General features: G+C 42.4%; 1 protein-coding gene across 1 annotated transcript in view; it reads right to left on the bottom strand.

Moving 5' to 3' along the window:
* Positions 1–22,649, bottom strand: part of LOC147604902 (uncharacterized) — a 102,814-nt gene extending 80,165 nt beyond the window's left edge. The window contains exon 1 of the mRNA XM_086793906.1: positions 22,416–22,649. Within this exon, the coding sequence (XP_086650032.1) occupies positions 22,416–22,649 (234 nt within the window). The remainder of the gene's footprint in view (positions 1–22,415) is intronic.
* Positions 22,650–24,087: the final 1,438 nt, after the last annotated feature.

Below are 24,087 nucleotides of genomic sequence, written 5' to 3'. Positions count from 1 at the left end.
AAAGAATTCCTTTATGCATCTTTCTATGCATAAAATCAAATTTAATGAGAATACACATTTGTAATTAAAAAAATTCCTTTATGCATCTTTCTATGCATAAAAATCAAATTTAATGAGAATAACACTTTTGTAATAAAAAAGTTCCTTTATGCATCTTTCTATGTATAAAAATCAAATTTAACGAGAATAACACTTTTGTAATAAAAAAATTCCTTTATGCATCTTTCTATGCATAGAAATTATTTTAATGAGAATAACACTTTTGTAATAAAAAAATTCTTTTTATGCATAAAATCAAATTTTATGAGAATAACACTTTTAAAATAAAAAGAATTCCTTTATGTATCTTTCTATGCATAAAATCAAATTTAATAGGACTAACACTTTTAAAATAAAAAGAATTCCTGCATCTTTCTATGCATAAAATCAAATTTAATAATAAATATCAGTGTGATACCCATGCATATTCATAGGTGAATATGTACATGGAGTAATTAGAATATTTCTTTTAGATGCAAAAATGGTGGGAATTACTCTTTTGGAATAACATAAAAACAAACTTTCTTTTCCATAGAATTCTGGAAAATTTTGCCATAACCTCCTTTGTATGGCTAACCATTTCTCATTTTTAACATTCTTTATCTAACTTGAATTAACCCAAATTAGATTTATAGATCTCTAATCTACATAATTTTCTAAATTCAAGAGAGTAAACAATAAAAAGAGTTTAATTAATCCTTTAGTTAAGCTTTCTAGGATTGAGAAAGGTTGGAATGTAAAGAGGAGAAGGGGGTGGCCTTTTTATCAAAGGCATAGCATTTGAATTTAATTCAGCATCTACAAAACATAAAAATTAAGAAAACCATAGATTCTTCATTAAACAAGAAAGAAAATTAGCTTACATGGAGCTTGTAAGCTCTCCTTTGGCTTGAGGGATTGAGGGTTCTACTCTTGTTTGAAGCAAGAGTGGCCACCAATTCACTTTGGAGAAAATTAGGCCAAAAATAATTGAATTATTAAAAAATTCAATGTAGATGGCTTAGGATAGGAGCAACCAAGCAAACTGATTCTAGAATTTTCTAGATCAGTTTGGTCAATTTTTGACCATTTTTGGGTCAGTTCAGCTTACTTTTTGGATCTAGTTTTGAAATAGGAGAGAGGAGAGATGAAAATATCTCATTTTATTGATTAAGAATTGGGGGTAGTGATGAGAAAAAGGTTCCTACTTCATGAGGGGAGATCCCCACACTCAGGTGTCAAAAATTATTTTTTTTATTGTTTTCTTTGGGCCTTAGTCCACTCTTCATCTTATGTGAGCATTTACTCATTTTGGGGAGGGGGGGGTTCTTTTATTCTTCAATTTATTCCTTACAACTCGGGAGCTCGTGCATCGCCTAGTCAGAACCCTCTAGGATCCTCCTTAGGTGTCCTAGCACTTCACTCAAGGACCGCTTCGTCGGCCCTCGCCCATTGTACCAAAAGTGCACCATTTTTAATCGTACCAAGGCTGGTCAAGACCTTGGTAGGCTTTGTCTCACGGAGATGTCCTTCGATGACTTCCCACCGCTGGCTGTTGCAATGTAAACTCTCCTTAGATTAAACAATAAGCCAAATGCTTCCTCTAGCATTCTGGCATAAGACAATCCTTTACAAAAACAGAGTTTCTATGCAAGTAAGATTTTCCCATTAAGTTTACTTTCATCTCATGAAAACCATTTCACGAGAAAACATCTCTAGTACTGGTTCCAACGACCCTTCATTCAATACCCAAACTTCCTTGATGGAAATCACGAATCTCGTATCTCAGATGATCCATCAATCAATTACAATCAACAAATTTCTAACTTATTTCTAGACGCTTTTGGGTCTTAGGGAAAATTCTCTAAATCAGATAGTTATCCCTTCTTCGTACTGAAGAATGGGAATGGTCACAAGTCTTGCCTTAATTTACGATTCAGGATATAGGCATGCATCTTACTGACCTACCGTCAAAGGCCTAGCACTGAATTTCTTGAATTTATTCCTAGATTTATTTCCTAATAAAGATATTTCTCCATTTATCTCATAAAATAACTGTGATTTCTAATCATAAGGATAAACATCCAATAATATGAAAATTCATTCTACTAAAAGAACTATAAATAATTCTACTCGTGATGAATAATGGAATTTAACAAGGGTATTTCTTTTTCTAATTTATCCTTTAATAAATATGCATACATCATTTTATTAAAATATTCACCTAGGTTTATTCTTAAATATTCTTTTCTCCCTTTGAACCTAGGCATCAACATGCCATAATTATCTACATAGAAATATAATGAAACATTCTCTTTTTGATACCAAAATTAATTATGCATATTCCTATTTAAAGATACGATGAAAATTTCTCTTTTGATAAATAAAAATATCCATGTATATACATACCATGAATATTCCTATTTAAAATATAACAAAAATTCCTCTTTTTAACATCTAGACATTTATGCATACATACTGTAAATGTATATTCAAAAATCTAACAAAAATCAGTCTTTTAGCATTAAAAATATTTATGCATGAAAATTCATCTTTTTGCATTATCAAATTTATGCATAAACACAATTACATAAAAATATGGCAAGACTTCCTCTTTTAATATAAAAATTATTTATGCATAAATATAAGCATAATTGCATCTAAGCATCTTGTTTATTTTAAAAAAATTTACCCAAATATAACTTCCATATGAAATAATTATATGAATGTTATCCTAAGCTCTCTTTCATCTTAAAATGAATAAATATGAATTTTCTTAACATAAAAACAAGCTTAAATGAATTAACCTCATTTTTAAGTAGAATAAAAATCATAAAAATGTTTAATCTCCATCTCTAGCTTGTTAGGCCTAGAGTTTTGGGTAAAAATGAGATTAGAATTAAAGCTTATCCTTCCAAGAAGGATTTAACCATAAAAGTGAGTATTCTTTCAAAAAGAGAGATTACAAATAAAAAAATACATTTAAGCATAAGAGATTAACATTAATTCATTTAAACAACATAAATCAATAAGAACATGGTTTTAAGAAGAAACCATGGATTAGAATGCTTCCCAAGCATGTAGAGAGGTTGGGAAGAAGATTGCCATTCAAGAAGAGAGTAAAACACCATTGTTTTAGGTTCAACCTTGGTTTTTGGCTTGATTCTTTAGGGAGATGTGTAGCCCTCAAAGAAGAAGCTTGGCCACCAAGAAGAAGAGGGTAATCTCCAAGAGAAGAAGAGGATCAGTGAAGCTCCAAAGCTTCACAATATGGAGAGGCAAGGTAGAGGGATAATGGAATTACACTAAATTAAAAATTACACTAGCATGTAAATACACTAAGATGAAAATACAAAGGAATGGGGTTCTATTTATAGGTGAGGGAGGCCACCAACCAAGTCCAACTAAGATCTAGAGGCTTCCAGCTTCAATTTGATCCAATTTGGGCAAGTTTTGAACCAGTTAGGCCCACTTTTCTGATCTAGTTTGAAAGAGGAGAGATGAAATATCTTATTTTTGGGGTAGTGATGAGGATTCTAGGTGTCTCCTTCATGAGCTCCACTCACCCTCCTGAGGTGTCAAATTTTCCATTTTTATACTTTTAAGTGCCAATACTAGTTAACTCTTCATCTTATGCGAGAATTTACTCATTTTTGGTGGATTTTCTTTTATTATTGCATTTTTCTTATTCAAACACTTGGATTAACCTTATTGGCCCATTAGAACACTCTTTGGACCTTAATCCATAATTTTTTGAAAATGTGTACCCTTAGGCTAAGGTGTCCAATGCACATAATTTTTTGAAAATGGGTACCCTTAGTATAAGGTGTCCAATGCACATATTCAAATAATTTCTAATGCATATTGGAAAACTCTTTTTAAACTTCTGTTTCAGGGGAATTTATCTTAAATTTAAAGGTTAACTTTATATCCAAAAATATCTCAAAACTGTATTATCTCTCTCTAGGCCAAAAACAAGGGAAAAAAATATTTTCTTTCATTCTGAAATAGGGGATGATTATAGGGGACTGAAAGGAGAACTTATACATCTTGTAGGGGGCTAAGGAGGAACCTTACATCCTCTCCCACTTGAAAAACACGAGATGTCCTCATCTCACAAAGTGGGGGTAGTCCTTTATCAATTGATCTTTTTTTTCCCAAGTGGCGTCTTCTAAAGAATAGAACTTCCACTTGACCAAAAATTCTCTAAGGACTCTATTCCTGAGAGCCTTTTCCCAAACATCTAGGATTTCTTTGGGTTGGAGTTCCATCTGGCCTTGAGTCGAAAAAGTCAATTGTTCATCATCTAGCACATGACTCAGGCTGGGTACATACTTTTTAAGTAAACTGACATGGAACACATTATGTACCTTGAGATGGGGAGGTAGAAGAAGTTCATAGGCTAGATCTCTTATTTTCTTTATAACAGCGTATACAGTTGAGGGGGATATTATGCTATCTCAAAAGATATATGTTGAGCAGCTCCTGATTGTAAGTCTATTTCCACTCCTATGGAACCAAGTTTAAAGCTGTCACTTGAGCATGCTGGAGATCCATTTGATGTTTCCACTTATCAACAAGCTGTGGGATGCCTCATTTACTTATGCTCTACTCGTTTGGATATTTAGTATGTTGTTTTCTAATTGAGCAGGTTCATGCATTATCCAAGCACTATGCATTGGCAAGCATGTAAACGTGTTTTCAGATATCTTAAAGGCACATCAAACTTTGCCTTATTCTATGGCACGTCTTCTACATTATGCTTGCAGGCATACACAGACAGTGATTGGGCAGGATGCTATGACACAAGGGTGTCAACCAGTGGTAATTGTTTTCTTCTTGGTGACTCATGCATTTCATGGTTCAGTAAGAAGCAGCCTACAGTGGCCACTTCTAGCTGTGAAGCTGAATACAGGGTAGCATTTATAGCTACTATGAAATGTTTTTGGCTACAACACCTATTTAACCAATCTTGGTGTTAGACAGCAGTCTCCTACCACCATTTACGCTAATAGTCAGAGTGCTTGGGCAGTTGCATGAAAGCCAGCTTTTCATGCCCGCACAAAGCATATTGAGGTTCACTATCATTATGTCAGGGAAAGGCTCCACGTATGAGAGATTGACTTGGCTTATGTGCCTACACATGCCAATGTAGCAGATGGGTTTATAAAGCCTCTTTCGTGGAAAAATTTTAAAGCTTTCCGCTAAGCTTTGAGCTTACAGCCAGCTACTAGGGTAGTCTGCTACACCCTGTTTCCATTCACACTGTTCACTTCAGGGGAGTTTGTTGACCATCTGGTCCTCCAGGAAGTTCTAGTGTGAATATATCTACTCACGGGCATTTTTCCCCTATGACTGGACATAGGTTTTTTCCCCGTGTGAACACACTTATGTGTGTTGGGCACTTAGCCCTAGGTTATATTGTACTTGTACTTTCACATCTTATTATTATCAAGTACACACTTTCTAGCACCTCTCTCTCTCTCTCTCTCTCTCTCTCTCTCTCTCTCTCTCTCTCTCTCTCTCTCTCTCTCTCTCTCTCTCTCTCTCGGGGAGGAAGTGCTTGGAGGGGCAAAGCATGGACCCATGGTAGGCACCGAGACGCACTCACGCACCGGGTAGGCACGTAGGCCTCCCGCGTTGCAAGTGGGGTTGGCGGGAGCCGAGTGCCTCCGGGGGTTGCCCTCCCTACCTTGACGGAGTCGGGACCGAATGAGCCGACGGGACCGTGGACGGTGGAAAAACGACCGCCGACGTGGCCGGTGGGCCGGGCCGTGCCGACGAGGCCGCGATGGACCCTAGGCCGGCGGGGCATGGATTGAAGGCAAGTCCCGGGTGAGGCCTCCTGGAGCCGAGCCGGGCATGAAGGGCACGTGACGGTGAGACCCTCAAGGGAAACGCGCGCAACGCGCTCGACGGGCCGGCGGAGCCGTCATGAGCTTTCAAGGGCCGCGTGCGGCAAAGACGTGGTGTTTCGTGCCGGACGTCCGCTCGTTCTGGGCTCGCGTCCGTACGGCCATCACACTCGGGGAAAAATTTTAAAGCTTTCCGCTAAGCTTTGAGCTTACAGCCAGCTACTAGGGTAGTCTGCTACACCCTGTTTCCATTCACACTGTTCACTTCAGGGGAGTTTGTTGACCATCTGGTCCTCCAGGAAGTTCTAGTGTGAATATATCTACTCACGGGCATTTTTCCCCTATGACTGGACATAGGTTTTTTCCCCGTGTGAACACACTTATGTGTGTTGGGCACTTAGCCCTAGGTTATATTGTACTTGTACTTTCACATCTTATTATTATCAAGTACACACTTTCTAGCACCTCTCTCTCTCTCTCTCTCTCTCTCTCTCTCTCTCTCTCTCTCTCTCTCTCTCTCTCTCTCTCTCTCTCTCTCTCTCTCTCCTGTGTTTCTATCTCGGTGTGTGTGCATTAGGGTTATGCTGCAGGTATCCTCCCTAACCCAACAGTGCTGTGTGATGTACAATGGATGTAGTCCATAGAATGTGATACATGTACACTATACCCATGCACTTATAGATGTGCAATACATGCATAGATAGCCCAAGAAAGATATATATATAGCCCAATATACAAAGGCCTAATGTGTTAACCCAAAACGGTCAACATTCCCCCACCTCTAAAGCACATTCAATCTCAGTGGATACAAGGGGGTAAATAATGTACCAAAGATATGAAATGGAGTATAACGTAAAGTGGCCGATGTAGATCAAAAAGTGTGTTGATGAATCCCATGTTGATGAAGCCCATGAAATAGAAGTAGAGTATGACACCCCCACCTAAAAGGAGACCAACTCCACCAAGATCCCAAATCAAGATCAGGAAGTCAACCAAATTCCATAAGGGGATGCCCGAATCCCAAATAAATGATCTAAGAGCAAGTGCTCTAGATAAAGCATAAGATAAATAAAGTGAACCCGCTACCTGATGAAGAAATTATAGACAAATGATAATCCTCATCCTGTGGATGCCAAGATCTCAAATGAAAGTGGCAAGGGAAGGTGCTTGAGCAAATGCAATATATGTGTAAGTGCCATGAACCATAAGGCCCAATGAGGATGTATATGGAGCTAATCACTTCGAATAAGGCATGGCATCATAATGTATACAAAGAGGCTTCCCATTAATGAATGTACCACCAAGTGGGGTCCTATTGATAAAAAGAGCAAGCCAAAGGATGGGAAGTAGCTAGTGTCCATAGACACTAGCTCCTAAAGATATGAAGTGGCTATCGATGATGAGGACAAATGACGGCTGATCCCTAAATACAAAGATGAGTGATGTGTGCCAAAATTTGGATGCTATGTGCATAATGTAGCCCTCAATGAAATAGCATGGCCCTCAATGATGTAAAAAGCACAATGATTTTTTTTTAAAAGGCAACCCTACAGAATAACATGTGGTGCTCAATATGGTGTACTACCTGTAAAACCCCTTTGGAAAAAATGGTGTAAAGTGTTTATTTTGTACTTTGCGTAGGTAAGTGCAGTAAGGGGTAAATACTCTTCTCTTATTTTTTTTCTTTATTTTTTTTAATATTATTTTGAAAGGTAAAATAAAAAGAAATATAAGGGGAGAGGGTTAGTTAGAAATGGGGGTTAGTTTTAATTAAAAAATTTATATATTTTGGTTTTGATTTTTTTTTATAATAAAATGGAAGAGGAGTTAGAGACAATGGGGATTTATGAGGCTGTAAGGCGTGATGGGGGTGTGGTTTAGTGATGGTGTAGAGGATGATGGGTGGGGTTCAATGTGTGTGTAACAGGGGGATGTGGTAGTGGGAAATTAAGAGGGGGCAAGGTGCTAGTGGAATATAAAGAGTGGCAAGTCAGGTGTGTGTAAGAGGGGGATGTGGTAGTGGGAAATTAAGAGGGGGCAAGGTGCTAGTGGAATATAAAGAGTGGCAAGTCAGGTGTGTGTAAGAGAGGATGTGGTAGTGGGAAATTAAGAGGGGGCAAGGTGTTAGTGGAAAATAAAGAGTGGCAGCAGGTCAGGTGTGTGGGAGAGGGGAGAAAGGATAGGCATTAATTAATGGTTTGTGGGGGAGGGGTTAGGCTATATTGATGTTAGGAAGATGAAGCAAAAAAATAAAGATAAATAGCATTTACTTTTGATGAGTTCTTTAACGGATGCAATTCTTTTTTTTGTGGGAAATATATATATATATATATATATATATATATATATATATATATAATACTACCTATAAATGACCTTTATAAAAATTTCAAAGCGGCCCTTGGCCAAAGTTTACTGCTTGCAGATCATTTACATTACAACTAAGCAACTTGCATAAAAGATCCCATCTATCATCTTCCCAAAAAACAAAAGAGGACTAGCTCCAAGAAATATGGTGCCCGAGCTGCATGCAAGCTATCATCATTACTTTAGAGGTACAACCTTTGGGAGGCATCTTCTCCAAGACTTGTTTACCTACCCACACCTTCACCACTCGTCCAGGGGGTTCTCTATAAAGGCCACAAAGGTGTAGATGGGGTGTTTCTCCTTTAGATACCATCTTCTTGTCTTTGGCCCATATTTGGGCAGCCTTGCTTTCACATCATAGCTTGAGTATTCGTGCATAATAACAGGAGTTAGGAAACCTAGTATGTACAAGGGTTAGCTAATTAGCATATCAATTAATCCCAGCCTATAGTATATTGCCTGGAATATATCAACATTATTTAACTTATTAACATAATATATGGACCAACATAAATTAATACATTTATACATCAGCTCAGTAACATCTAGGCCAGTAATCCCCCCTTTCTAAAAGCCTATGTTGTTCCTAGATACCCAGATTTTCCATAGGCAAGATAATCTAATAATGTTAAATAATAGACTGATGGCACCCTCACCCCATCAACCCCCCTAGGGAGAAGGCCCAACAAGAAGTAATGTACCACATGGTGGCAAGAAGGACATAGTTTGCCACCACCACTCGTCTAGCTAGGGAGAGCCTCGTAGAACTCTCATACAAAAACTTCTTATGAATGCTCAGAAGAAGAGGGGTGAGCTGTTGCTCCAGAGAGATATCGATGCCCACATGACATCCAAGATAGCAAATTAGAGTGCCCCCCCTCGAGATCCACTGGAAAGCCTCAATTGGGTGCCAAGTCGAGCAAGTGCAAAGCCTACCCAGAAACCACACAACTTCTGCCAATTAATATTTATGCGCTCCTGATGCGCTATAAAAGATCTCGATTGCCTTAACGAACCTCTGGAGATTCCCCACATCTCCTAATAGGTAGTTATTGTGTCATCTGCAAACTCTGAGTCCAAAAGCTCCTCCTGAGTACTACAGAGGGGAAGACGCAATCACTGGAGCCCCGTCTCTAGGCCTGAGAGACACCTGCTCATGGCCTCATGAGATAAATAGGAAAAGGTAAGGTACCATATGACAACCCTATCAAACCGAGAGAGAAAGGGGGAATCTGTCACCGCCTATGGGCTCCTTGAATGAGAACCTAACTATGAGAGGCTGAGTAAAGTCCTGAAACACCATAGGTCCACTCCATGGGGAACCCCATCTGGCTCATTGTGCCCTCCAAAAAGCTCCAATCAACCCTATCATAAGCTTTCTCAAAGTCTAGGGGTAGCACTATGAGGTCCTACTGTCGCATCCTAGTCAAAGATGTCGCCACACCCAGAAGGTGGAGATGTTGTCCAGAATTCTCCGATCCTTACCAAAACCTATCTCAGTGTCATGGATCAAGTCAGGAACAAAAGGCTAAAGTCTCCAGTTGATGGCCTTGGCCAAGATCTTATAGGCAGTCCTCCCAAGAAGGGTGATGGTCTCACTGCCGGATCTCCAATTTGTCACCACCCACCTCAGAAATAAAGTGTATCAAACCCTTTGAAACACTCTTTAGCATGGCACCTATGGTCATAATCTCATTGATGGCATCTCGAAGGCCACCTTCCATGAGGTCCTAGTGTGGCGAAGAAAGAAAGAAACTGGAAGCTCGTTCACCCCCAGGCATTTACCCCTAGGAAGAGTTGTCAATGCCTCCACCAGCTCCTGTGCAGTGAAGGGAGTCAATAAGAAGGACTAAAGAGCAAGGGGAACCACCTCTCTCGTGTGCCTCCAGACCCTCTCGCGCATGTCATCACCTATGGGGATAATGGGGCACCCATGAGGAGAGATCGGAAAAAATCAATGGTGATGGCTCTCACATGGGAGGGGGGTCAGAAACAATAGCTCCATCCTAGCCATGCAACTTGCAAATACAATCTCTCTTCCTCTATGGGGACCTGCTATATCAAAGAAGTCCCCCATGACTCTATCGTTGGCCTAGGTCCAAAAGGAATCTCTCGTGTGGTACCTGTATTCCACCCTCCTCTCCTCAATGGATCTGATCTCCATACGGGCGGCTGACTCTCAATCTAAGGGTTATTGGGGAAACTCTCCTAGAGCCGCTTAAGAGAAGCAAGATCTCTCCTAAGACTCCTCTCTCACTCACAAAATCCCTCCAATCTGTTCTAAGCAGGATAATGGGGCACCCGTGAGAGGAGAGTCAAAAAAAATCAGTGTGGTGATTGCTCTCACATGGGGGGGGTCAGAAACCATAGCTCCACCCTAGCCATGCAACTTGCGAATACAATCTTTCTTCTTGTGGGGGCCCACTATCTCAAAGAAGTCCCCTTGTGACTCTATTGTTGGCCTAGGTCCAAAATGAATCTCTCGTGTGGTACCTGTATTCCACCCTCCTCTCCTCAATCTCTCCTCAATGGATCTGATCTCTGTAGTATGGGCGGGGGCAGCAAGCTGACTCTCAATCCAAGGGTTATCGGGGAAACTCTCCTAGAGCCATTGAAGAGAAGCAAGAACTCTCATGTGACTCCTCTCTCGCTCACAAAATCCCTCCAATATGCTCTGAGCGGGCATACCTCCTACAAAAAATTCCTGATTTCACCAAGGCCCACATCCAAGGTGCATGTGATAGAGCCTAAAATAAAATCCATCCCCACCCATATCTACTCTATCCTACTGCAAGTCTCTGGATCCTGTATAAGGCTATCCAAAATCCTAGTGCTCACATGCTTGTCTTGCCTCCAGGAGTCCTGTAAGGATAGAATAATCACAGCATGATCAAAAAAAGTTGTGCCCACCAAGATGCCGATCATGCCCCCGTGGTCGTAAGCCCACTCATCCACATAAAACCTATCAAGTCAAAGGAGAGGTCGGGGCCGATGCTCCTCCTATCAGACCGCGAGAAGCATAGGCTCCTAGGGCTACATCCAAACTATGGGAGATGCCAAGGATCCTATCCCATGAGTTCCAAGATCAACTCCTCCCATGCAAAGTACTCTGCACCTAAGACTTTAGCAGTGCCTCCTCTGAGTCTGTCCTCTTCTCCCTCAATCATGTTAAAGTCTCTATCCATGCAACAAAAGTCAGCCTAAGGAAGGGCCTCATGAACTGTGCTCTAGAAGATGTCTCTACTTGCTATGGTGTTCAGGGCATATACATTGAGGAAGCCCATGTTGTCCTCTCCAATCATAATGGTAACCCAGTGTGGTTACCCAGAGACACTGACACGTGAGCCTATCATCACTGTTGGCAAGAGTTTCCTGGCGGCGCTGACCGAATTACAAACTCCTCCTTATGTCCCTAAGGGGCTGAAAGAAGGAGACCAAAAAGTGTGGCTCCTACCTAGTAAAATCTTCCTGTAGTGGTGAGTACACCCCTCGGAAAGGTGGTGCTCCTAGAGGAGAAGAATGTCAATGGGTCCCCCAACTGTAGCTTTGTGAAGCTCTCCTCTGAGGATGCCTCACCTCTAAAAGAACAGAGGCCTCCCTAAACTCTGAATGTTCCATGAGACTGTTCGCATATTAATCTCTGTGGGAGGTGGAACTATCGGAGTTTGCATTGTTTTACAGCACTGCGTCTTCTTTATGCTTGTCTGTTTAATGACTGGGTAGGATGTTATGACACTATGGTGTCCACCAGTGGGTAACTGTTTCCTTCTTGGTGGCTCATGTATTTCATGGCTCAGTAAGAAGTAGCCAACAGTGGCCACTTCCAGTTGTGAAGCTAAGTATAGGGCAGCATTCACAGCTACTATGGAGTGTGTATGGCTCCATTGTCTATTACTAGACCTTGGTATTAGACAGCCATCTTCTACCACCATTTTCACTGACCAATTAGAGTGCATAAGTGTTAACCACATGTTGGTTAACACATTCCTACGACACCTATGTCCACACACTTATGTAATGGGCATCGGCGCTATATTGTAAATCTCATCATGTGATGAGGGAAAATCCCTAAAGACGCTCCCAATTATGGAGCTTCAAAGGGCAGACAAGAGGATCTTGGTCACTTGGCCAAACCATAGAGAAAAGCCTTGTAACTATGTTTTGGGCACCCCGGGTCACTTACTCCCGGGCAATCTAGTGGAAAAAGGATTGGAACTATAAAAGCCAAATTCTCTTGTTTGTAACTCATTCTCCCATTTGTGCAATAAAAGTGGAGTGTTCTCTCTCTCCCTCTCTCTTGCAACTCTAATCTAGCATGTGTGGTGTGCTTAGGGTTTGGGTTTGGGAGTGATTAGTGCTAATCACTTGTTCCCTCTTGCTTCCTCTCTCTCCCTCTTGCTTGAGTGATTAGGCTAACAATGCGATCCTCTTTCATAGATATCCCACATGATCTTCGTGAGAGAGCTTGCAACACCCGTTGGATTAGAGGAACCGCCTTGGTGTGACAAAACGAGTGCAGGAGGACAGCAGTGGGACAAGCAGCTATGGTGGAGCTTTTGAGCCTAGCTCAAGCTCAGCCGGGATAGGTAACTTCCCACGACACGTTAGGGTAGGGTTTCCTTAACATCTTTGGCGCCACTATTGGGGAGTGTCATCTGCTACTTGTCTACGCCATCTTTGATTCGAATCCAATAGAGCCTCCATAGCCCGGTGCCGGTAAGCTCTTTGGCATGCGATTTTTTATTTTTGTATTTTGATGTGTTGCTTGGTTGTTTTTGATGTTTTTGTTGAGATTCATGTAAAGCTTTGTATTTAGAGTAGGAAAAAATTTGAGATTTGGGTGATTAGAGAGCCTAATCAAGAGGGTTTTGCTTAAACCTAAATCATTTTTCTTAATTTTTAGCTTAATCTTGTCTCTTTTTCTTAATTCATTTGCATAGGTAGGTTAGCATTGTTAAATAAAATCGTAATCAAACAAAAAAACATAAACTATTTCTTAATTTTTACTAATTATCACTAATCTATTGGTTAGTGTGATTAGTGGACTTAAAGAGAGCAAAAACCAAAAAATTGAGCCTAATTACTTGTAATTAGACTAATCGTAGGTGGCATTAGTGTTCTAAACACTTGCCTTGACTCAAATCTATGGTTAGTTCAGTCCAATTAGGCCTTAATTAGCAAGAATTAGCACTATTTTGGTCTCTTTTTGTCTAATTTCCTCTTTTTTGAGTGGATCGATTAGAGACCTAATTAGTGAAATTATTTAGGGATAATCACATCTTAGGATTAGTCTAAATATTGTTAATTCACCTATCAAGTTTCCATGCTTAAACTCCTCACCAATTAGGAGTAATTAGAGCGCAAAGAAGGGGGTTACGGAGTGATTAACATTGGGATTAGAGTGCCTCTAAATTAGTACAAATCCACTAATTTAGAGATAGCCTCTAACTTTAGCCTTTTCCCACCTACCTAGCATTAATGAGGGGGTCTTAGTTGTCTCCCACTCACTTCCCTGCAATTTGGAATTCAAACTTCAAACTCAAATTCAAATTTGCCCATGACCATTCCACATTTGCCACAGTCGTACCAACCTAAAGCCACGAGCATATGCTTATAAGCATATGGTGGTACTAAAAAAAACCATGGCCATTCCAAACGTGTTGGTCGTACCAACCTAAAGCCACGGGTGTACGCTTGTAATAAGCGTATGGCTGTACGGCCGTACCCCAAAAAAACTTACCACACGGCCATTCTACATTTGCCACAGCCGTACCAACCTAAAGCCACGAGCATACACTTGTAAGCATACGATCGTACAAAAAAAAACTTTTTTTTAAAAAATAAAAAAAATTACCACGGCCATACCAAATCTAAAGCCACGGGCATGCGGTCATACCCAAAAAAAAAATCAAAATTTTCAAATCTTTAGATGTGCTTTTGGTCTACCTCCCTGACTCACTAGGGTCGTTTCTACATGCATAAAACGCCTCAAAAGATCACTTTTAACCTTAAGGGTGCGTTCACACGCAAGGTAAAAGTCAGCTAAAACTCCTATTTCGGGCCTGCATATGTGCACTGTTGAAGCTTTTCTAAGCTTCACTGCACACCATGGACACCTTTCGATCATGGTTGTAGACTCCCAATGCCCCCATTCCATTTGGCGACACCACAACATCTATTGCACATTCACATATGGTCACCATGTCACACATGTTTGGCCTTGAGGGTGAAACGATTTTTGAAGAGCACTCATCTAGCGGGGGCCCTCCATACATGCAACCCAGCGTGGATAGACGCCCTGAGCCCACTCATATACCTTCTTCTCTATCCACCACGGATCTATTCCCACCCCCCCACTCTTGCACAGCCTCCTCTTGCGTCACAACTTGACATTCCAAGCTTAGCACAAGCTCTAGGAAAGGGAGTGTCATAACACTTGCACCCACAAATATCACATACAAAACCTACGTGGGTGAAAATTTTCAAACTTCTGCCAAAATTCCATGGAGTTGGAGACCCCGTCTACCACATCGAGGTCTTTAACCAAATCTCTCAAGCATTTGAAATTTTTGACAATGCAACCAAAGTCCATCTCCTTGGACTTAGCCTTGAAGGCAAGGCCATACAATGGTTCCAATCCTTGGACCCTCAACACAAAGGCGCTTTCAAAGCCATGAGAGAGGCCTTCATTCTTGGGTTTGTACCCTACGAGCCCAAATGGATCCCCATCATCCAACTGTTCCACTTGGAACAAAAATCAAAGGAAACCGTACGCAACTACATTGCACACATCAAGTACCTTGATTCGTGTTTGCGAAGCAAGGGAAAATTTTAGTGATAAACAATTAATGGGTTGTTTCCTCCGGGCTTGTATAATCCAAAGCTTCACGACCACATGTTGGTCAAGGACCCCTCCACCTTTGATCAAGCCTGCAAATGGGTGATTTTTCTCGATGACAACATGCGAGAAAGCTATTCCACACAATTGGCCACTGCGCCAATGACACACCACAACTCATTTGTAACATTACCTTCTTCTCCTCCTCCCAAGCCCCAAGTCTTACTAGTGGCACCACCCCAAACTAACTACTCATACAACATGCCACCACAACCTTCTCTAGTACCAATCTTACCATTCCAACCATTGCCTCTCCAGGTAAAGCCCATTACTCATGGAAAGATTCAAACACGGTCCATTGCTAAACTTATAGAGCCCATGCGCTCTGCCATCCCAGAGGCACCCCTTACACCTCATCTCCCTTTACCAGTGCCTCACATGGACCCTAAACCACTTGTGCACACTAAGGTACACTTGTGCAAGGAAACCACCTCTCTATGTTTCCTCTAACAAGAACCCCATAGAGTGGTTGAATGCCCTCAAAAGAAATGCCTGCCCAGTGATGCCACAATGTCATGGTTGTGGCATTGACCATTACTATAAATATTGCCTTTGAAATCGGTTTCTCACTCCACAATCGAAGGCATGTCATTCCTCAACGTGTTGAGCGTTCAACATGGGAAGGTATCCATTGAATGTCGTCACACAGTTGTAGGCCAAGCTAAAGAAGGTCACATCCCAAAAGAAACAATTCTCTAAACATGTTGGCCACAGAGAAGATCAGGTTAGCATCCACACTGGCTTAACACAGACCACATCATCCTCCTCCCCGGGAGTGATGATCATGTTGAACTGCCACTCCCCCATGCAACACAGCAAAAACTCACCAAACGGGAAAAACACATATCCCAATGCCATCCTTGAGAAGCAACATCTTCAGGAGACCCAAGCACTGGTAGAGCAATACCGCCACCCATTTTTGTAACCTTTGATCCCGTACCTGAGTGTGCGTCGTCTCCCATTGAACTTGAACTTCCGTACCATGTAAGGCAGGAGCCCCCACAAACGGTCCTCACGGCCGTGGAAGATCCATTTGCCAACATGATGTTAACAAACAAAGATTTTTCCCCACATGTTCCCCAAATGCCCCAATGCCGATTCCACAAAGTGCCCAACCCAAATCCCATGTTCACATCGAACAACTAGATGTGAATAGTGACACAGAGTCCGACAGCAACTCACGAGGTCCACACACCCAATTCGCTGAGGTATTTTATCCTCCTATGGCCACCAAATCTTGACCTCCACCCCTGTCAAATAAGAACCAAATTGAACTTCCATATCCAATTGCTGGTCCACCCAATGATTAAGGCCATGTTCGTCAAGAAGCTTCTATTCATCAACACGCTTTGGTCGGCCTCTCTGCCTTCCTTTCCTCCCAAATCCAAATGCCCATTGGAACCTTGTTAACAGGTAGTCCAAAGTTATGGAATGACCTTCAGAATTGGATGGAACACAAACTACATGCTTCTATGGAGGAGGGCGCTACCTTAGATTCCTCAGACAAATTTGAGCCCCATCATCAAGACTTACTCCATCACCACAACGCACAACCCAAAGGCACACCCACAATTCACGTCAATGCGTTGGGACAATACTTTGAAGGTGATGATACAAATGTAGCCTTGCCTATTTCCTATAATGAACATGTGGCCAAAGGCATCCTAGATGGTGGTGCTGGCATAAGCATCCTCACACAAACATGTTGGGAAAATTGAGGCCAACCACGCCTTGCTCCCACCACATTGGTGTTCAAGCTTACGAACAGGAAATCTGCAAAACCCCTAGGCATAGCATAAGATCTTAAGGTCAAAGTCTGTGACATGACGTTCCACCTCACATTTGTCATCCTGGACTTTCGTAATGCTGCCTATGATGCCATCTTGGCTCGACCCTTAATTAGACAAACCTGACTAATCCACGACTGGTACATGCATCATGTCTACCTCCGCAAAGGGTCTCAAATGCTTAAGGTCAATTTATATACCTGGCACTCACATCCCATGGCCAAAGCTCCCTTTGCTGAAGACTTTGTGACCAGTGCCAGGAGCGATGATCTCTTAGTTTGTGATGCTTGTCATCAAGACCTTGATGACACGAGGGTGCCATCATGCATAGTTGCTTCTGTTAATAGTGACGAAGTTGACCATGACTGGCTGAAACTTCTTGCTACAATTGATACCATCCCCCATCGCAAACTTGGCACACAATTTGTGCTCCCCACCAACAGCCAGACCATTCATGAACCCTACAAAGTCATTGCCTTGCTTAACACCCTAAGTGTAAGTGTAGCTCCACAACCTGAAACAACCACCCTTAGGGTCTGGATAGATTTTCCCTTTGGCAGAAATATGCAACGGAAATGTGCCTTGCTATCACTCAGCTAGCCACAATCTTTTGCCATGGGAAACATGGTTCTTTCTAGGGAAACCATCTCTTAAAACTGCCCATGCCAAACTTCAATTATTGGGTGGAAAACACATACAAAGCCTTGGGTCCTTTACACAAACTGTCCAAACTATCTCTAACCCATTGGCTTGTAAGTTCTATGTGGTTCCCACAGGTAATATAAAACAAGCAGTCATCCTTGGAGAAAGCTGGGTCCAGAACGCTACAAGTATAATCAGATCCATTGACAACACAGCTACCCTAAATCTCCCCCAAGGCAAGGTAACAATGATCCTCTGGGACGAGGAGTGCCTCAAATCTAATCCTCTACCCCCACCAACGGCTTCCACAAAGGGTATTCTCACACCCCCCACAATAACTAGTAAGCCTTCCATTGCCCCTAAACTACCACCAGACCTCAATCCACCAAGCATATAGATTGGACTCCTGATCACGAATGGTCTACAATGGTGGCAAGCCCACATATAGATTGGACTCCTGATCACGAATGGTCTACAATGGTGGCAAGCCCACATATATCCTATGGTCTACACCAATCTCATATTCTTGGGGCATGGAAAGCTCTTGCAAAACCCACACTAACAAAAGAAGACACTTACAATCAAATATCACATGAAATGAGTTTAATGAGTGTTGGGGGTATTTCAAATTTCTATTGACAACAATAACCAATTGGAGTGAAGATTTCATGTTATAGATACAAGAGCACTCCAAGGCTAGATTATTATTGGAAAAGATTGGATTGATGCCACTCACTACCAAATCAATTGGCATGAAAAAACGGCCACCATGGACATCACTGGCCCAAAAGGCCATAGTCCTCTTGTGTCCCCAAGAGGAAATCATACACACACCCTTGCCCTCGACTGCCCTTCCCCCTCACTCCCCATCCTCATCACCGGCAGTCTCCCATGTACCCACACCCCATGCCTCACCAAAGCTGGTCAATCGGCCACTATCGACACCATCCACCAATGACCATCAAGCCTCGTCTCATCAACATTGCCCCTCAACTCTACAACCTCAACCCCCCACACTGCATGCACCCCGACCTCATATCTTTATCTCATGATAATCAATGGTGGGTTACCAAGAACCTTCTTGCAACTAAGGGATTCTATAATGGCTACATAGAACTATGGATCCCCAAACAGCCATCTCTAAAACCCAAGCACAAAAGGCCAACTAAGCCAACAAAAACCATCCCTAAGCCCCAACTTCAATGTTGGCTCGTCCCCAACCTCATATTAGAAGAACAAGGTTGCTTATGAAGGCAACCCTCGTCTCTTGGCTACCCAAGCATGCCACTTGTGCTCATTCCCCAGAGCAACTCCCCAGTAAGCCATGGACAGAAGGCCCCACAACCGCCGGTTCGGCAACCCCAAGCACAATGAAGCCAACAACGTTAGGTGCCTACCATCAAAGCTCAAGGCTTCCATGAAGGCAACACACACCTGTGGCTCCCAAAGCCCCAATCAAAAGCCTCTCCTTCACGTCGACAACCACATCAAAGCTCAAAGCCTCATTTGACAAAAAAGTCAGAAGCGTCAACAACCACGGACCTTCATCGCTCGGCAATGTTGGGTGCCCAAATGTCTCTTAGAAGCCCAAGGCTTCGAAGCATGATGGCAATTCCATCATTTGGCTCCCAAGGCATACCCCTTAGCAAGTCACCAAACCACACCACCCAAGTCAGTACCTATCCAATCGATGAAGATGGTTTGGCAACCAATGGGCAAGCAAGCCCCCTCCTCCTCAACAAACTCCTACGGACTTTCCCACACCCAACCCATGGGCACTAAATAGTATTGCCCACCCTGAGTCTCCTTCACGAAGCTCCACCCCGCCCCTCGCCTTTGTCACCAAACCAAGGGGCAGTGCTACAAATGGTTGAGCTTCTACAACCACTCAAAGATAAACTCAAAGGTAAGCTCACAATCTAGCCACATGGGCCATTCTCAATACAAAACCCTCTTTAGGGGTGCTGACCAATAAACACGTGTCAAAAAAAAGAGAGGAGTCTCTAGTGATTAGGACCTGGGGCGGCACACCTTTTGCCCTCGCCATGCACGACACCTACAATTCTCACTGGGCTCTATCCTATGCGCACAAACCACACAAAGTTTCATCATCGGTAGCCATCCAGGTACATCTCTGGATGGGGGGACCATGGTGGGTGCAAGCCTGGTCAATGGTACAACCCATCACCTAGATCTTCTTAATCACCCCCACTTCACCCCAATAAACGTGCTTCGTGCCTAATCAATCCTACCCAAAACTTCTTCTTCGACTCAACACCTATGGATACTTGTGCCATCAACTACCATTCCTATCAACACAAGATCCCAGCACTTCAATGACAAAATAAGACAACTCACCAAAAGAAAAAGAGAGAACACCGCAACCTGATGACTCAACATCCCCGAGAGCCAAGATACCCATCACGGTGTCTTGACAAAGATGCTAGAGCTTCATGAACATCGCCATTGACATATAACATCTCAGAGCGCAAGCAGTCTCCATGCGTGTTGCCTCCTTGTCCCTCCGGAATCCCCCCTCGCCACTTGCTTACTAACCCCTTGTTTTACTAGCTCCTCTTTAATCATACCACCTACCACTCAGATACTAGTCATTAAGTATTCCATGCTAGTCTCCTCATTCAAGTACTCTGACGCCTCCAATGAGAATGTCCCGCGCTAAGGAAACAAAAAAAACACACAAAAAACAAAATAAAGATTACTACTAGGCACATCCAGCAAAGCAAACTGATAAGAGCCCATCAACCTAGCTGGATACTTAATCGCCAATACTCCACTAACTTCTTTCCATCATACTAACTCCCCCACCCCCTCTTGAGAAGACAAGAGAACCAACCAAGTACGACACTTTCCCACATGCCTTGACAACCTCTCACTGATCCACGAGGATGTGATTGACTTTAGGAAGGGGAGTATGTTAACCACATCTTGGTTAACACATTCCTACAACACCTATGTCCGCACACTTATGTAATGGGCGTTGGCGCTATATTGTAAATATCGTCATTTGATGAGGGAAAATCCCTAAAGATGCTCCCAAGTATTGATCTTCAAAGGACAAATGAGAGGATCCTTGTCAATTGGCCAAACCATCCCACACGATCTTCGTGAGAGAGTTTCCATCACTCGTTGGGTTAGAGCAACCGCCTTGGTGTCACAAGTGCGGGAGGACAGTGGTGTGACGAGCAGCTATGGTGCAGATCTTGAGCCTAGCTCGAGCTCGGCAGATAGGCAACTTCCCACAACACACTAGGGTAGGGTTTCCTTAACAATAAGCAGTCACATGGAATCCAATATTTCATGCATAGACCAATCACATTGAGGTGCATTATTATAATATCAGGAGAGATTGCCTTGACTTATGTGCCTACACAGGCCAATGTGGCAAATGGGTTTACCAAGTCCCTTTCTAGGGAAAAGTTTGAGGCTTTCCAAAAAGCTTTGAACATATTACCTCTACCAGGGTAGTTTGCTACACCCTATATACATTCACACCATTCACTTCAAGGGGGTTTGTTAGCCTTGGAAGTCCTTGGTGTGAATAGCCCTACACACATGCACTTTTTACCTAGTGGTGGCAAGGGGTTTTTCCCCATGTGAAGATACTCTTTTGTGTTAGCCACATTAGCCATAGGGATAGGGCTATTTGTACTCTTGTACCACATTCATTCTTTATCATCCTTGGTGTGAATAGCCTTGGAAGCCCTTGGTGTGAATAGCCCTACACACAGGCACTTTTTACCTAGTGGTGGCAAGGGGTTTTTCCCCATGTGAAGATACTCTTTTGTGTTAGCCACATTAGCCATAGGGATAGGGCTTTTTGTACTCTTGTACTACATTCATTCTTTATCATCGTTATCAAGTACTTTCTAGCATCGATCTTCCTCTCTCTCGCTCTCTGAGCTTCTCTATCACTGTGTGTGCGTATGTGTCTATGTAAGTGTGCTGAGCATCTTCTCCCTCATCCAACACTTCTAGTGTTCTCATAAGAGTGGCTTCCAATAGAAGGTATGGACTGGAGTAAATTCCTTGTAGATTGCCCAGTAAAGGATAATGTTGGATTGTGGAAAAGTCTCACCAACACCAAGATCTCATCTTGGACAATGTCATCACACTCTCCACCATCATGCATTAGACCACTTGTATGAAACCTTTGTCTAGTTTCTGCACAAATTTATCTATGTCTTCCTTCTCCTTGAAATTCAGCACAAAGAAATAAATATACCAATACTCCTCAGCACACCTAGACAAAGACGGAAAGATATGAATACTCTTTGGAAAACCTAGGCAAAGAATGAAAGATACCAATACTTCTCGGTATACCTAGACAAAGGCTCCTCATGTAGAAGTGTCATGCATCTTGCTCTAAATCTCATTTTCTCATGGATAGTCACAAATATTTGCACAATTTCATAGGCTAAACTCTCCCAACACCACACATCCATGTGCATTGCTTGTAGCTACTAAGATCTAGCATTGCTTGTAGCTACTAAGATCTAGCTTTGCCCATGAAATGTGGTCATTATCTCCACCTTGTCTTTGTCTCCACAAGGAAACACATAGAAGTAGGCCTCTCAATTTTGAAGCCATTTCTTAAGTTAAAAACAAGTGACTCTTTAACCATTAAATGAAAACAAAGCTTGGAAGAATGGTTCACCGTGCTTAACCATAGATTTCCTACTTGAGTAGACACCATGTACTCAATGAATTCATCCCTCTTCATAGGCTTTGGTAATTTGGAGCACACGACTTCATACATCTTGTCATATCTTCCTCTTTCATTGCTCTTGGTAGTTGTTGTTACAATCTCTTTCCTTTGCACCAAAATACCATGCTACCGCTTCCTTGCATTACATCAAAACCCTCATCATCTTCTTCATCATCCTTATCAAATGTGTCTAGAAGAGTACTACCATCCTTACTCTCATATATGTTAAGTTGAGATTCATCTTCACTTTCAGTATCCCAATCCTCATTGCTTGATCCCTCCCCTTTGAACTTTGAGAAGACCACTTTGTCCTTGATACCCTTGAACTCATCGTCATCCTCTTTAGCATTACCCATGCGTGACCTCACCCGCAGATGGATCAGCATGATCCCATGATCCATCCACATGTGTAAAATCAAATGCTACACGCTTCCCTTTGGCATCACCATGTGATGTAGATGGAATAGGTGTAGGAAAACTCCCAAAAGAGAATGACTTTGGTGGCAAATTTTCTTTGTTGCCCAATTGCATATGCACATTGCCACCCAAATTCTTATGTTGATTCATGAATTCTTCAAGTTGTCAAAAAGGACTCAAGTCTTTGCGTCCATCAAGCCTTTTCCCACGGTCCATCACATTTGCATCATGTTGCGTAGGTGACTCCTCTACTAGAGCTCATTGCTTGTGGCGGGTTCCCCTTTGAAAGCCTCTAGCAAGTGTTAGCCTTCGAAGTCCTGGTGTGAACAACCCTACACACGAACACTTTTTACCCTGTGTTGGGAGGGGTTTTTCGCCTGTGTGAACGCACTCTAATGTGTTAGCCACATCAACCCTAGGGCTAGGGCTACTAGTAGTTTGTACTCCACACATTCATGATCATTATCATCGAGTACTTCCAGCTATCGCTTTTGGTCTCTCTCTCGTTCTCTGATCTTGATATGACTGTGTGTGCGTGTGTGTCTATGTCTGTGTAGAGCATCTACTCCCTCATCCAACATTGGTATCAGAGCTTGCATTCGCATTTGGTTGTCTACATCTGCCATTGGCGTTCGCGTTCGTTCGCCTCTCGCATTGACATCCTGTTGTTCGCCTTGATGTGTTTCCTTCGTTGGCGTTGGCTCCGGCTGGTCCTTACCTTGGCCTTGACACCCTTCTCATTGGCATGGCCTCCTATTAGAGCGGTGTATCAAACCATGGTTTCAGAGCTTGGTTGCAAAACCAATAGCTCCTCACCACCATTAGTCTCTGAAGTGGTGAAGGAAGGTGTACATTACTAGTGTTATTCATTTTTCCACCGTACATCCATTCATTTTCACCACCCTAATCCTAGGTAAGCTCTCACAAAATTGAGGGGGGGATCTTGCTAACTTAGAGATGCTTTTGATGTTGTCCCTTATCAGCAAACTGTCGAATGCCTTATTATCTCTGCACTATCCATCTTGATATTCAGTATGCAATGTCATAGTTGAGCAGATTTACGCATTGCCCTGGCACTTGGCATTGGGAAGCAATGAAACATGTCTTTCGTTACCTTCAAGGCACTTAGGACTTTGCATTGCTTTACAAAAATGCACTTCTTTATGCTTGACTACCTATACTGACAGTGCTTGGGCAAAATGTTATGACACTAGGGTGTCAACTAGTGGTAATTGTTTCCTTCTTAGAAGTTCATGTATTTCATGGCTCAGCAAGAAGAAGCCAACAGCGTCCACTTCAAGTTGTGAATCTAAGTACAGGGCAGCATTCACAGCTATTGTGGAGTGTGTATGGCTCTGTCGTCTATTGGCAGATCTT

Source organism: Cibotium barometz, chromosome 60, assembly GCF_041138505.1.
Source record: "Cibotium barometz isolate CiBa-2024 chromosome 60, ASM4113850v1, whole genome shotgun sequence".
In the NCBI taxonomy this organism is placed as follows: Eukaryota; Viridiplantae; Streptophyta; class Polypodiopsida; order Cyatheales; family Cibotiaceae; genus Cibotium; species Cibotium barometz.
The sequence above is the reverse complement of the archived record's forward strand: the minus strand, read 5'-3'. Positions and strand labels throughout refer to the sequence as shown.